Source organism: Trematomus bernacchii, unplaced genomic scaffold (genome assembly GCF_902827165.1).
Source record: "Trematomus bernacchii unplaced genomic scaffold, fTreBer1.1, whole genome shotgun sequence".
Classification (NCBI taxonomy): domain Eukaryota; kingdom Metazoa; phylum Chordata; class Actinopteri; order Perciformes; family Nototheniidae; genus Trematomus; species Trematomus bernacchii.
This window is the reverse complement of record NW_022987739.1, coordinates 24889275-24905727: the sequence shown is the minus strand read 5'-3', so window position 1 is coordinate 24905727 and position 16453 is coordinate 24889275. Positions and strand designations below refer to the sequence as shown.

The 16453-nt window shown below is 39.4% G+C and overlaps 1 protein-coding gene across 6 annotated transcripts in view; it reads left to right on the top strand.

Moving 5' to 3' along the window:
• szt2 (SZT2 subunit of KICSTOR complex) overlaps window positions 1-16453 on the top strand; it is a 95186-nt gene that overhangs the window by 23056 nt on the left and 55677 nt on the right. For all 6 annotated transcript variants that reach the window (XM_034146642.1, XM_034146641.1, XM_034146640.1 and 3 more), the window contains 18 exons: window positions 145-304; window positions 445-537; window positions 1130-1208; window positions 1432-1716; window positions 1855-1990; window positions 2621-2737; window positions 2819-2888; window positions 3267-3452; window positions 4188-4409; window positions 4594-4813; window positions 4993-5067; window positions 7440-7578; window positions 8411-8546; window positions 9213-9333; window positions 9429-9581; window positions 10843-10945; window positions 13190-13304; window positions 13845-13932. In XM_034146642.1, coding sequence (XP_034002533.1) covers window positions 145-304; window positions 445-537; window positions 1130-1208; window positions 1432-1716; window positions 1855-1990; window positions 2621-2737; window positions 2819-2888; window positions 3267-3452; window positions 4188-4409; window positions 4594-4813; window positions 4993-5067; window positions 7440-7578; window positions 8411-8546; window positions 9213-9333; window positions 9429-9581; window positions 10843-10945; window positions 13190-13304; window positions 13845-13932 — 2498 coding nt within the window. The remainder of the gene's footprint in view (window positions 1-144; window positions 305-444; window positions 538-1129; window positions 1209-1431; window positions 1717-1854; window positions 1991-2620; window positions 2738-2818; window positions 2889-3266; window positions 3453-4187; window positions 4410-4593; window positions 4814-4992; window positions 5068-7439; window positions 7579-8410; window positions 8547-9212; window positions 9334-9428; window positions 9582-10842; window positions 10946-13189; window positions 13305-13844; window positions 13933-16453) is intronic.

Below are 16453 nucleotides of genomic sequence, written 5' to 3'. Positions count from 1 at the left end.
TGTATATTCATGTAGAACTGCTTAACTTTTACAACTTCAACTTCACTGTAAATGCTTTTAATACAGCGAGGCTTCATGTCTACAGCCAGTTTCCTATGAGATAACACATTTGATATTGTTTAATGTTCATGCTTTTGGCGATAGTATTGAAATAGAGGATGCCAGTGAAGCTGAATCTAGAGGGAAGTCCTCTCCGTCGATTCTGCATGAGTCCACAACAGCCAGTATCCCACTATTCCCTCTGAGTCTGCTGCACACACAGCCCGGGTGTGAAGTGTATCCTGATCTGCACAGAATCATACAGGTACAATCTAAAGATATATATTTCTGGTCATTATGTATTCATTTTAAAGTACATCTGGTTATTCCTCTGAATAATCAGTAACTACAGGAGATGCAAAGCTAACACGGTGAAACCAATGTTTGAATTTAATCATTCGACAGGATAAATTCATGGGGGTCGTGAGCCAGTATTTCAAAACGGTGCCCTCCAACCCACACTACTTCTTCTACTGCCCGCCTTCATGCAAGAAAGAGGTGAGTTGACCTGGTCGTGCTTTGCCATTGTAATTAGTGTCCTTGTGCTAATTCGCTCATCATATCTCTTTCACACTGATTACAAAATGAATGTTGGAGATAATGAAGTTGAAAAACTTAAAAAATCTTACAAAAGGAGGAATTATATATTTATGATTGTTTTTGTATCAAAGAATAATCTAAGAATAAATTATATTTTAAATAAATAAATAAACATATAAAATACACAATATCAAAATACAACAGTCAGTTTATATACAAATGAACATAGAAAGATATACATCTATACCTCAGAGTACCTCATTATCACTGCATCTAAAAATTAATATCAGAGATTATATAAATTGAAAGGAAAAACAAACACAAATAATCAAAATAATAAACTTAGATTAGATTATAGACACATTTAAATGCAGTGAAGTAGAGTGTGAGTTTGTACAGAATAACATACAATATTATACATAAGTATATCTATACATAAGACTATTTTATATATATATATATATATAGAATGTAATACAAAGATATGTAGTGAAAGCTGTCTGCTGCTGATGTGTGAGCTGCATGTTGAGCAGACTGCTTGTCTCCTCAGGAGGACTCAGAGGAAGGAGACACAGGGAGGAGGCTCAGTGAGGAGCTGCTGTCAGAGGCTGAACAAGCCACTGAGGACGGTGAGGATCATTCACTTACTTTTAGCTCTAATTAGCTCTTTGACAAATGTTGTGAGCCTTATTTTTGTTTTGTGTTTTGACAAAACATTTTCAGATGTAGGCATACGATAAGCTTCTTTTTTTGTTTTCACTCATACTGCCTGTAAAGAATCATTTATTTATTTTGTGAAGGTAGAGACAAACCGAGTCAATAATAATAAAAAAATAAAAAATGTGTGTCCAGAGAACTTCTCGGGCATCATGACGGAGAGCGACACAGACTTGGTGGTGGAGTACGAGGAGCCTCGAGCCTCAGGGTCCCGGGCAGAGGGGGACGAGCACTCCCAGTCCGACTCCAACACTGTGAACCAGGACGCAGACTCCTTCAGCATCCTGGAGGGGGACTCCCTGCTGGAGGCCGACGGGCCCGAGCTGGACATGCCCCCGCTCTTTGTTCACGTCACCTGTTCAGTCAACATGAAGAGCTCCCACGGCTCCATGCCCATGCAAACACTGCCCACCTGCCTCGGTGGGTACCAGACGCACAATGTGAACGCAAAAGATGACACTATTTCTGTTTAGTTATATTGAAATGTGGCTTAGTCACACATCCAATGGGGAAGTAAGACCAATGATAATATTGCTAATTTGAGTTTTGTGATTGCAGGTGAGATTATTTCCTGCCTGGAAAACGCAGAGGCCTTACAGTCTGTGGATTTAAATGAGCTCTCAGTCACTTTAGATATTTTCGTCCTGACACTACCTCTGGAGATTGAAGTCATGGCTGATTTCCATCACAACAGGTGAGTCCAAGTATTTCCATTTCAGCAGGTTTGCAGAAGATTAAATGATCGTACTACACAGAATCTCTAGTGAATCATCATTCATTTCAGCAAATGTAACATAGTATTATATTACAGTTTGCACAGTTTGCATCAGTTGGATCTCTACAGTAATACATCTTTACATTGTTTCCAGTATCATTTCACACAACCAAAACACAAAAGGACAAAGATCAGAAAAACACTGCTGCTCTTTTTGATGATGTTTCAAATACATTTGTAACAGATGATCACACATTTATTTAAAAAAAGACTTGTATACTATTTGATGGTATTGCATTGGAAATACATCTGAGTTGGTGCAAATTGTATAAGGTATTCCACATGGTTTCATTCTGGGCCCATGTTCACTTTCTATTTGATTGATATAGTTTCTTCTGTAACTGATGAAATATCTTTATCCTGATGATTCAATTTTGTACTGTAATGTGGAAACTAAATAACCATAGTAAGGTAAATCCTGTCAGTGCTGCTTTGCTCATTCAAGTTGCTTTCAAAAGCCATAAATGAGTCCTGATGCGAAAAAAATCTTAATTCAGAGCCAGAGCCAGAAATGTCGACATGATGACGACACTATGTCTCTGTACGCAGGTACACCTCAGAGAGCAGTGTGTCCCTGAATCGCTCACCAGGGCAGCCCTCCTCCTACCGCTCTGATGAGGGGCTGATGGCAGGGCTGGACAGTCTGAGGGGAGCTGCTGCTGACGGGTGAGTGTGTTCAACACATCCAGACAATACCAATCTGAATAATAGAAAAACATTTTCTCATATCCTTCTTTCTTCCATCAGGGTCTCTGGTGATCCATTATGCAAACTCCCACTTCCTCACAAGTTAGCCATTCTGTCCACCATGGACGAGGTGAGTTTACATATCGCATTCTTCAAGCTCAATTTTAAGCTTCACTTTAGACAAAAATGTGTTTTTGTCCTTTTGAACAAGGGCATTAAATGCATAATGACCATTATATCTTTTACCATGTATATATATTTTATATGAATATTCTATTGATAATTCAGCATTTTTTCTTTTTAATCTTTGGTTTTGTTTTCTGCTTTATACAAATATTTGTATTGTATATTCAGCATTTTTTTTGTTGAGATAGAAGTCTCTGTTTTTCTATATAGCTTTAATGTTATGTGACTTTTTCACTGAAAACTACAGGGCCCATACTTTTGCTCTTTCCTCACGTACACAACAGTGATGTGTGTGTCCTGTTTGGCTGTGTGTGTGTTTCAGATCCGCTGGCTGCTGGAGGATGAGATCGTCTCTGCTCTGCGTCACTCTCGGGTCATCAGCTCGGCCACGCTGCAGAAAGTGGCCGAGCATGTCCTGCGCTCCAGCGGGCGGACGCACTGTCGATGTGAAGACGTCCCGCTGCAGTTTGTCTTCGGGCCAGAGCTGTCTCTGGAGAAATTCAAAGAGGCAAGGACACACACGCACAAACACACACAAACAAAGAACTCCAGGAATATTCGCATTTCAACACGAGGCACAGTTCCTCCTTTTGTTTTCGGTTTGCTGATCATAGTGAGGTTCTTTTCAATAATATGTTTACTACTACTACTACTACTATACTGTATATTATCAAATAATACTTTAATGACTACATTTAACAAGATTTTAGTAAGAGGGTCAAGCTTTGAATTTCATTTTTATTTACAAATACAGTTTTTTAATTAATAGGAAATTCCAAATGGTCATACTTTGCTGTTTTTCCATTTGATATTTAGATTATTTAAATTCTTCCTGCAAAGATATTTCACATTGGAGAATTCCAGTGCCTAAGTAAAAAAATAAATAGAATACAAATAATTCCTTTCTTTCTGTTGGGAACAATACACAAAATCTACAGTTTTGAGAACAGCATGAAAAAGAAATTACTGGGCAATGTTTTGTGCATTTATTTCGAAATAATAACAGCAAATTGTATAGTACTTAAATGTTTAAATATGGTCAATAAAAATAAAAAAAACATTAAAAAATGACAGTAATTCTCTATTGTACTTACAATTGAGTTTAACCTGCATATTTTGTCCTTTAATTTCTAAATAAAAATATAGTACTTGAAGCAAATGTGCTCCCTTTTTTTATGGGACAGGAAATGAGTCCTCAGTATTTATGTGTTAGTATGATGTATTGAGACGGTGTGTTCTGCAGGAGTTCCGCAGAATATCTTTCTCCGGCTACGTGTTGAACGGAGAGCAGGACAGTTTCTACTACATGTCCCTGAGCAGGCTGCACCCTCAGAGGATCCACGCCACCAAGAGGCTGTCTGAGAGCACCGCAGGCCCCCCCCAGCCCCCCCAGCCCTGCAGTGAGGGGCCACAGGTGGAGGAAGTGATTCTGGAGACTGAAGCAGAGGCTCCGGCAACCAGTGAGGTCAGATAGGTCACAGTGATATGGATAAATGAGAATGTCTGCATATCATCGTACGGATGACAAATAGCTTCTTAGCTCATTTCTGTGCACGATTGTTTGATGTCCTCTGGTGAAGATTAATGCACAGTAGATGAAACATGTTTACATGAAATGACTTATTTTGACTGTAACTGTCCCCCTGCAGAGTGAAGACAGGAGGTCCATCAGTGTGGGCGCTGCCTGTGACACAGTTGCAGAATCCAGTGAGCCAATCAGAGAGTGCGAGGACTCTGTCTCTCAGTGCTCCGTCAGCATTGGGGCGGGCCGAGGACAGCTCCAAACTGAACCCTGCACCGAGCACACCTCCCCCCCGAAGACGCCATCCAGTGTCAGCCTGGCTGAGTCCATGCAGTCAGCCTCTCACAGTGAGTCCATCAGACAGATTACAGTTATTACTGAGGAGAAATTAATTCCTAATTGTAATTGTCTAACATATTTAAATTGTTCACTTTTATGCATTGCTTGTATCTATAGTCAGTTAATCACTTCTCCAGCTGCTGTATTTGTAGTGTTTGATGTGTGACTCTGAATGCTCTCTCCTCAGGCGGAGGTAAACTCCGGCCCAGTCGAGTCCAGAGTGTGGTCTCCAGTCAGGGCAGCCTGGACTCAGACATGCAGGGTGAGAGCTGCACATACACTCAGAGTTAGAGAGGATTCCATCAAGCTTAACATCCTTTTTACCTCCTTTTTACCAGCTTGTTATACTTCAACGAAATACATACCTGCGATATGAAAACTTGCACAATATTATCATAGTCAAAATCCGTCCAAAAGAACTTCAAAATTAAAGTCAGTCAGAACCCAGCTAGGCAAACCAACACCTTGGGTAGAAAGCTATATAGAACAACAATTGAGTAATACAGTTGATCAATAATCAATGTTGAAATATGTCATAGACTGAACCAGAATCTCCTCAATATAATATCTGAATAATGACAGATTATATATTTCAACCCTGTAAATGACTTCGTTAAATTCAAGCCTTATGACTTGATATTCATTTTATATTTAATATTTTAAAATAAAGTTTAATAGATAGTTTTACTATCTCATAATGTTTGGGGTCTTTGACCAGAAACTATAACATTTGATTACTCGCTGGAGACTATTTTATTTTTAAGCAATGCTTTCTACCCTCCCTGGTACAGTACATTGTCTGTATAAAATGTCTGTATTAATATAATATTAGTTGAATAAAACAATAAGATTAATAAAAACGTCCAGAAATTACCTAATTGTAATTGTCTGGGTAAAAGCATCTAACTACATTTCTGACCTCTAGTCCAGCAGTATCTATTGCTGTGACTTAACACACTGTATACTTTTTTAGTCAGTGTATATAAATGAATCGGCTGGATCTACATTTCTTCTGATCAAGCGCTCCATCTTGTGGACAATTGGCTTTGTTACATTTTCTGTAAAATGGAAAGACCATTGACATGTCGTGCTCAGAGAACTATCAGCAATATCTAAAATTTCCATCTTGCTGACATTTTTTTAATAGACATAACAAACAGGTCTCCTTGTGAGATATGTAGGACAAATGAAGTTACAACAAGGTTGTTGTTGGTAGTTTACTAATCGATCATCCAATGGAATATTAACAGCATGAAACAGTTTTTACCTTTTAAAAGGCAGAGATATCAAGATATATGACCATGATTACACACAGTTCAAGTATCTGTGCGCACACACCTAAGCTGCATCTCACTTCGGTTAAATGGAATCCTTGCGTCCCTCACTTGCGTCGTTTCCCTGCGTTTAGTCCCTCCCACCAGGGAAGCATGGAGAGACGCAAGGAAACCACGAGAAGCAGGGAAATGAGTTTTAAGAGCAATGGGACGTCCTTTCCTCCGGAGCGTCACGTGAAGCGACGTCCGTTTGTGATGACTCCGCACAGCTGATCGTCTGACAGCAGCCAGATCAGTGCATGCGCTGCATCGTCCAATCAGTGAGCGATACACAGTAAGGGGGCGGGGCGAGTCTCTGAGGATTTCACCGGAGGATGGTCTGGTAGTTCCTCGATTATCGCTCCTCCGTTATCACTCCTCGATCCTCGATCCTCGATCCTCCGGCAAAAATAAGGCCACTGGGACGGTACTCAAGGTGGCACAGACAAATCAACTTCCGGTGATACCGAGCCCGAGGAGCGAGGAAATGAAAAATAACCGAAGTGAGACGCACCCATAGTATCATGGGGGGATGAAACAAGGGAGGCCAGAATACGTTTTCTCTCTTCTCATGGTGTTATCTCCTCACAAACGGGAGGTAAACTGAAACCTACATCCTACATGAAAACAGGAGACAGTTTCACAGATATGAAAAAACAGGAAGTGGGGATTGGCTGTGGAAATAAACTGCAAAGCCACGGTCGCAACGTTCGCAGAGTGCAAAGAGTACATTTGATCAATTGCTATGGCAAACTAGCATGGGATGAGGCCGTCCCAGGACAGGATCGCTCTCACCGGAACATCATTAGCATCAGCAATATTCATAGTTGTCTTATGAAGCAAAACCATTTGTTTGTTTCTCTCCTTTGTGGCTCACTCTTGGGCTGACAAAATAAAAAGAAGCTTATTTGTTTATAAAAAAGGAATATCCAGATGTGATTTGAAAAATGTGCAATCGTAAAACGTTCTTAACTAAATGATTTCCTTAATAAATGTGAATCTTAAACAAATAACCTAAAAAATCAAGTGGTAAGTCACACACACTCTAAGTATGTATGCTTTAACCCAGCCACACCACTAGGCTACAGTATGTCTCCTTTTTGCCATAAATATGCCCTGAATAAGTAGCACTCACTCACTCAAACTAAAAATGAATATAGCCTAAGGAAATGGCTCCTACACTAGTGAAAGTCTGAATCCCCCCCATTAGTATACCCTGTGAAACCCCAGTGATTGTACTGCTTATACCAAGGTTTACTCACATGGCTTAGATAAAGATAATGTCAATGCTTCCTTTTTTAAATGTGTTGTTTGTTTAAAGGTTATGATGGCGGCAGCAGTGACTCTGAGTGTGAGAGCCCCACCCTGGATGAACAGGAGCGTCAGTCCCCACTGATGCCTGACTTCTGGCTCATCGTGAACATCCACCAGGACAGAGTGAAGGTCTACTCCCATTCCAGGTCAGACACTCCTCAAACTGTGCTCTAAACCACACTGCTAATCCCTGCCATACTGTGTGTATAACTGCTATTGCTGTCAATCGTTTCAAATATTGAATTTGGACTATTCACATGATTGTCCATAGTTAACTCAAGATGAATCGCACATTTTTTATTCATTCTCAAAGTACCTTCAAGGGATAGGTTAGTATTCCTCATCTTAAATGGGAACAAATGTTTAAAACGTTTTAAAGGTCACCTATTATGCAAAATCCACTTTTTCATGTATTGTATACATAAACATGTGTCCCCTCTGTGTAAAGAGATTCTGAAGTTTCAAGAAAAAGATTATCTCACTTTTTGTCCTGATCCATTTATATAAAAACCTGTCTGAAAATGAGCTGATCAGATTTTGGTCACTTTATGATGTCATAACGATGTTTTGGCTTGTGTCAGCATTAGCCAATAACTACCAAGGTAACCCCCCACCTTATCACCTGAATCTCCTCCTAGAGCACCATTGTGTTCTTTTTAACCAAATATCTCTCCGAGGGGCGTGGGGAGGGGCTCCTTATTTTCATCTAAAGTAACAGACAGAGAATCAGCCCTTTTGAAACAGGGCTGAAACAGAGGGGATTATGGGATGCTGCAATGCATGATCTCTTTGGTATTTCGAGCGAAACACTTCAGAGACATGATTTGTATATATCTGAGACCTATAATATATTGATGAAAAACAGTATAATAGGGGACCTTTAAATCCCAGTCACAATTCCTAGAACAGATTCTCAGATGCTTGATCACGGCCGGTCTCTGGATCATACATTTCTCAGGTTTTTTTATATTTCTGCAGGTGTTTCACAGAGGTCAAAGAGGTCAGTGCTGAGGAGTTGGAGAAGAAGGAAGAAGAGCAGGAGCAGCCGGAGTACCTACATCTGCATCATATGGTGGTCAGGAGGATCGGGGAAATCTGCAGAATAGTCAATCAGGTACATCATCACAGACATTACTACAAATGTTCTAGAAAATCATACAGATAAAGTAACAATGCCATTTTGTGACATTATTAAAAGGTGCAATGGAAAGGTTAGAACTTAACATATGGTGGAAGATTTGCATGCTTTACTTTGAAATGCCACATCATCAGCAGGCTATCTGAAAATGGCCCAGGGGCACACACAGATTTTTGTTCATCCTTTTCAAATTCAGTGTATGGAATATGTAACTTTACAAGCCTAATTGAGATCTACAAAAACATTTTGAATCCACAAATAAATACTTTCAATTAGTTCGTTTTTAATTTACTTTTTTACTGAAAAGAAAACTGGATTCTGGATAGATGTATGCTTTATTGTTAAGAATGTGTTTGTATATTTCCCCCCTAATATAGTTTGAGTTAAAAAATATTTTTTGCATTTTGGAAGGTTTTTTACACTTACAGAATTCACACGGGTTGTCAAACTTTTCAAACAAATACTATTGAGACAAATCTACCTCCATATTCATTTCTGTTTCCTGTGTGTGTGTGTGTGTGTGTGTGTGTGTGTGTGTGTGTGTGTGTGTGTGTGTGTGTGTGTGTGTGTGTGTGTGTGTGTGTGTGTGTGTGTGTGTGTGTGTGTGTGTGTGTGCGTGTGCGTGTGTGTGTGTGTGTGTAGCGCATGCTGCTGCAGGACCTTCACGACAGCCATGTGTGTAACTCTCTGCTGGTGGCTGAGAGTGAGGAGGACATCTGGAAGAACGAGTCTCTGTGCAGGCAGAGGCTCAACAACTCTGATGGTAAAACCACAAGTCATATGGGTGAATAGACCCTTTAATTTCAAGTCTTTAAACTCTTATATGTATATATTCTTGTGTTAAATGTCACCACACAGATTACAACACAGAGGAGAGCTACCAGGCCAGAGACTACCTGGCAGCCACCATGCAGTTCATCCCGGGACATTTTGCCTGTGACGTGGTGTGGAGCACCATCATCCACATCCACCCACGCCTCAAGATGGGACCCAACATGGGGGTGTCCAGGGGTGAGTGGCACATATGAGAAAATACTAATCATTATACTGGTTGACACCAACTATGACTCTTCAAATCTGTTCAGGTTTTTCACAAACAAATAAAAATACAACCATAAGAAAAACAAAATGTCCTTTCAAAATGTTGGAAGTAGTTCATGTTTTATACAGAAACATTTACAAGCTACAAAACACCCCACATTTGCCTAAAAACTAATATAATCCAACCCTAACTACCAAATGGTCCCAAAGCATTAATTTGTATCAGTCTTAACATTGGCTTAAACTAGGTATGATATAAGCGCTGCCTTTCCCCCTTTTTTTTAAACAGACAGATACTCTATATATAAAATGTGCATTTCCTGCCCCGTTTTATAATTATATATTTAAAGGAAATTAATGAAAATGTTGCATTTATTGTATAGAAAGTGCTCCAAAAGAGATAATAACAAACATATACCACCATACTTATGGTTCAGTCTATTGTAATTGTACAAGAAAACAACCATCAATATTGTCACATGGAATCCATCCTAAATTATTGATTTACTTTTGATCAACATCTATAAGCTTATCTCTTGTAACCTGCAAGAAGTGAAGAACATATGGGAAACAAAACGACAGATTCATTTAAAAAAAGTGTACTCCTATATTAAAGTGGACCTATCATGCTATATTTGAATAATATAGTGTAGGACCATACCTATATAAGGCATATTTATACTTTTTTTTTTTTCAAAATACCAAACAGATCATGCATTTTAGCCATGCCTCATTTCGCTCAATTTGACAATTTCTAGCTCTGTTTTAGCAAGGGTTGATTCTGTGAGAACAGCACCATCTACTGGCCTGGCATATGTACTACAGCGTCTCCAGCGCTTTCGAACGGCAATGGCCGTGGCTGTCTCCTCCTGATTGGTGGAGTTGGCCCAATAGCCGTAGCGCCACCGTCCTGACGTCAGGACAGTGTTCAAATCTGGATCAGTTTTTATCAGATCCGTTGCAGCCCCTTTTTTAGAGATTTGGGTATGGAGGAAAATAGAGAGGGTTGTGTTTTCTGACACTTGGTGAGTTCCCTGGAACACCGGGGACACATATTCATGTATAAAAGACGTACAAAAGTGCATTTTGCATGATAGGTCCCCTTTAAGCTTCAAATGACATCACCCCATGTGACATCACCTTGTTGTGTTTTGTTTTGATATAACGATGATCCTTTTCTCAAAACAAGTATACTAAACCTGTGCATATGTTTTTTGTCTCTCTATTGTAGCGATCCAGGCGCTGCGCTCTGTGCTCAACTCTTTCTGCGTGGTCAACAGGAAGAACATGTTTGTGTACCAGGAGCGTACCACTAAATCAGTCGTCTACCTCAGGTAACACTTTGTCATCATTAGTCATTCTTCCTATATTTACCTCTTCAGTCTCTCTCCTATGGAAGCCCATTTGCGCCACAAAAAATGTATCCTGTTAGTCAGAATTATGACTTGCTATCTCATTATAATGACCTACCATCTCATTATTGTAGCTTCTCGCCACAGGAACACAATGAGACTTTATATCTCTTTGAATCACCAATGTATTAGTCACTGAACACAGGTTAGTGTCGGCTGTAACCACGCCAAAACAAAGAACTTAGTTACTCTTTACTCAAACACATACACACCGCTAGATCTCTGGTAGCATTTCCCGTCTAACTCTAGGAGCCTCCCTCCATCTCGACTCGCAACCAATCAGAACGACCTTTTCCCCTAACCTCACAGCCACAGCTCACTAGAACTATCTGTCAAAACAGTGACATGTTCGCTGACAATCTGTTAATCTGATATAAACTCTGAACAATAAAACACATAAAAACATCAACATTTCAACTAGTCCGTTACATTATTATGACTTACTATCTCATTATTACGAATCAAAATAATGAGAAAGAAAGTCATGATAGTGAGGTACTTTAGTAAGTCATGATAATTAAATAGTAAGTCGAAATAATGAGATAGTAAGTCATAGTCATAGTTATAGTTATAGTCATAGTTATGACTTACAGGATACATTTTTTTTTTCTGTGGCGCAAACGTATTGTTCACAGTTTTATTATGCTGAATTTCAAACCGAAATTCCCTGACACACAATATTTTATAAAACGCTTCTATAGCTGTAAGGCTTTGGCAAGGCTCACCTTAAAGCTTACCTTTAAAGCCGCACAGTGTTTTCTTTCTCCTGAAACAAAAATAAACCCACAAAAGGTCTTAAGGGAGGAATATAGCAGAAAGGAAATTAAACTGGCTCGAAATTGAACTGCTGTCAAACACAGCTGAGTGAGTAAACACCATTGGTGTATCCCCCAGGCAGATGGGGGAGCTTCCCAGGGAGGGAGGAGGGTACAGTGTATCAATGCTGCACACACACTCCAACTATCAAATCATCCTTTCACAACTTCAGAAGGGTTGGGGATTCATTAAATGTAGGAGCAACAAAGGAAGAGAAAGACCATGTAGTTGTGAAGACCACAAGGTATTCTGTTTCATATTAGAGGTTAGCTCAGTCTCTATATACTGAGGTGCTGAGAAAAGTCATGGTCACTTCACACTCATCACCATGTGACATGGGCTGCAATAATTACCGACTTCAATTGTGGAACTTAAGTCTTTTTAAAATCAAGCATCAAGAAAAGAAAGGAGGAAGACATACTTTAACTAAAATCTGTTCTTCACTCAGTTAGTATATTTACATTACACACATAGGTCTAAATACACACATAAACACATGCTCAAAAATGACCTATACACATGCATTAGCAATAGAAGTGGCAGCGCGATGTGGCTGTGTTCAGTCCGTATTTCGAATCGGGACTTGAACTGGCAACCTTTCGGTTCTTAATCGACTTTGAGTACTGAAAGCGCTATATTAATTTAATGTACTGTTATTATTATTATTATAGTACTCCATTCCATATATGTGCTTCCAAATGCACTGGAATAATAATTACTACTAATTAAGACTACTTCATTTCAATGTATTAGCTTTAACTCAATTTATGCTAATTCATAAATAATGACACATCAACGGAACTGTTGTTTAAATACTCTTAGATTGGATGTGTGCCCCCCTTGTATTTTTAATAGAAGCATTTCTGTTTGGTTTCATCTAAACGGCTGTAGCATTGGGGACACATATCCTTAAAAAAGAGCTTGATCCTGGTTAGTTATCCCATTCTTCTTCTTGAAATACACTCTGGTATAATACAAGGCACTTAGTTCAGCGGGCCATGCTTGTACACAGCAGCAACAAAAGCACATTTAATCCTGTCTCAATTTCTCCATTTTATTCAAGCAATCATTTAGTTGTGTAATACTGCCTGTGACTTGTCAGATAAGTCTTTGGTGTTCACTGTTTGCTATAATTTACTTTGTTGGAAACATTAGTACATTAGTCAGAGTGGCTTTCAGATAAAAAGGATAGAAACACACTGGGGAGGGGAGACCGATAAGAGAGATGAGGATAGGATAGTGAGAGGTGACCTTTGATTTAAATGGCAGAGGATGGAACTGTTCTCAAAGCATTATATTTACTTGACTTTCATCAGTATGCTGTAAATGCTTTTGTTTATCTTTTTCCAGACTTTGTGAAACGTCCCTGACCGGGAAATACTCTGACGTGGATGGAAACCTACACATGACTCGATCCATAGGACTCGCTCGGAGTCAGGAGCCCCTGATTTCTGAGGATCTTATGGTTAGTAACCACATGTATTATACGTACATGCATTTGACTCACAAAAGTGCTGTTGGCATGTGTATTCCATAAGCAAACAACTTAAACAATCAAAATGAGGCCTTACTTACTTGAGTCTTAACTGCATAAAGACTCGATTTGACATTAAACTTGACTTTGACTTGTCCTCAAAATACTTGGAACTTGACTTGGACTCTTTAACACTACAAGTAACAGCTTAATGATGGCAACCATAGACACAAACAAAGCCTTTTTTTGTCGGTAGCTATCACATTCGGAGTGTGGATTTATATATAAATCAAAAAATACATTTGTGATTCCCGATAAATCTATTAAAATGGATACAGACAATGTTTGCCTGCACTTGCCACCTCTTCCAACAAGAGGGAAACAATTTATTAGTGGGTAACAGAAAATGTGAAACTGCACTGAAACATACCCAAAGAGAGCTGTTTGTTAAAGGTCAGTCAGTGTAATCATGCTTAGTTTGCCTTAGTATCGCTACCCAAACAGCTGACCCCCTGCTGTGTGTGTCCTCAGGGCTCCAGGTCGTCTCTGGACGGCTCTCGGCCAGTTGGACAGGTGGACAAGCACATCCTGCTGCTGGTGCACGGAGTGGGAAACACAGGTGAGAGGGAAACATCAAGGGATGATAAGGATTTATATTATTGATACGAGATAAAGAGATTTGTAGTAATAATAAAACAAGGTAAAACTTAACCTCACAGAGATGAAGTGAATTATGTGGTGTGGAGTGTGGGGGAAACTTCTGTAGCAATGGAGAGTCAGGACTCAAAGAGACACGAGGAGAGCTGGAGCTTTGATGGCAAACACTGATGGTTTATTTGGAGTTTACGGCCGGCAAGACAGGTTGTGTGTCACGAGTTGACACAGCGGTTGCCAAACCAATTCTGAAGAACTCTTCTGCAGCTCGAGGTTTTGCTCGGCTTGTGCTCTGTCATAGACTGGCAACAACAATGCGCCCAAGCTGCCCCTCCTTAAGAGAGATAGCAGCAATACCCAAGGCCGTAGACCTATGCCATGGGAAAGGAGACAGTGAGAGGAGAAAATGATGAACTGTGTCGAAGGTTGAATACCTAAGCAAATTATTCCCTAACATGGAGGAACATAGTTTATTTAGTTTATTTGATCATTTACAAAATGCGTTTATTTTAGGAAGAAAATTGTACCTTTATCTGAAAGAAATTCCACGCTTAACTAAAAAGGCAAGCATTGCTATATTAAACATATGCATATAGCCAACATTTGCCTCGTTGATAGTCTGTTTGACATTATTCAATTCTCTTAACTATCCAAATCCTCTAGAGAGAAACTCCCTCTGGAGGGAACCTTGGGATTTCAGCTTTTGCAGACATGTACACAAACCTACACACTTCAGGAAAGTGAAACCCCAAAAGCACATAATAGGGCCTCTTTTACTTCAAATCCAAATCCTCTAGTTCACTTCTCATTTTTGCCATTTAAATCTTATTAACTCCAATTTACTGCAAGGACGAGCATGAGGATCCATCTTACAATTTGCTTTTCTTCATGGCTACGTGCATGGCTGTAGAATCTTAGATGTTAATGAATCACTGACAGGGGAATAAGGGTGTTGATCAAATACAGCTTTATAAAGATCAAATACTTCTAAACTTAGCGTGCGATTGATTCACAAATTGACATTTCACAGTGGCATTAGCACGGCCCTCTGTGGATCTGTGTATAATTAGTGATGCTGTAGAGGAGGCAGAACGAAGAGCGAGGCGGATCATGCATGAATGGCAGAGAAGTTCTCAGTAACTCCCAAAATGCCATCAGCTAATCGTGTTGCTCCTGGTGTTATGGGAGGAGACATTTGGAGCTGGATGGCAGTCAACACCAGTGAAGGCCTGCAGCAGCTCTCAGTGGAGGGAGCTGCTGACAGCATGATGAGGGGGGGGGGGGGGGGGGCACACGGCCAGAGTTAGAGACAGTTTAACTTCACTCTGTTCTTAGAGAGCGTAGCTGGGTCCACTGACAGCAAGTGTCACCTTCTGCTACTGACATATTTGATAAAGAAATGCTGTTGTACCAAATTACATTAAATAAGTTACATGTATGTATTCAATAATATTCATAATCTGAATATTTTATTTCATTACAGTTGCTCCATTTTATAATGAAATAAAATAAAAGATTAAAAAAAGAAATTGTTTATACATAAGAAATAAGAATGTTCCATCAAAGGATAAAATAACATATTATTCAAGGGGGGGGGGGTGAAGAGGGTAGATATTTATATTTTCACAATTACAGAAAAATATAACTGCTGTGTTGAATTTCAAATGTCTGCAGAAAATCCCCCAAAGATATTTGGAAAAAATCAATCCAATACCAAGCTAAAGGAGCAAAATGACTATATAAAGTATTTATAAAAAAATAGGATAACAATTATGAATAGGATAAAGAAAAGATAATTATGAAATAACACTGAACATTTAGCAAAATCAGCAGTACAGTGTTGTCAAGAATGATAGTGATTAAAATCATCACTCTCTGACTTCCTGTCTGGGTCACATTGGCTCGGACGTACATCTTTGAAAAAAACACAAATAGTTGTATTTTATGTTTTAATGCTGTGTACACACACGCACACGCACACGCACACGCACACGTACACGCACACGTACACGCACACGCACACACACACACACAGTCAAGCCCTCATACTGCCTTAACAAATATGTGTATTTCTACAATAAGAATAAGTTTATATTATGGGGAAGACCTTATTTTATGTACAGCGTATTACTTGATGTTGCTGTTGTTTCCTGCCATTGGTCTTGTTCTCAACACAAAGTGAATTATTTGTAATAAAAACAGGAGAAGGCTGCTGTTCTCCTGTAGATGCCTAGATGGCACTGTTGTACTAGGGACAAACCTTTGTTTTCTACCGGCTGGGATTACGTCAGCAGTTTCTCAAAAGCTCAGATAATTACATTCCTATTCTGCTCCTCCACTAACTGTACTTTGAACTCCTGCGGGGGTTTTTTTTTTTTTGCAACATCACTGGAGAGCTGTGTTAAGAACCTCTTTGAAGTGTGAATATGTGTGTTTTTGTAAGTACAGCATCACTCTTTTGTCAGCAGAAGAAAATATCAAGTTGA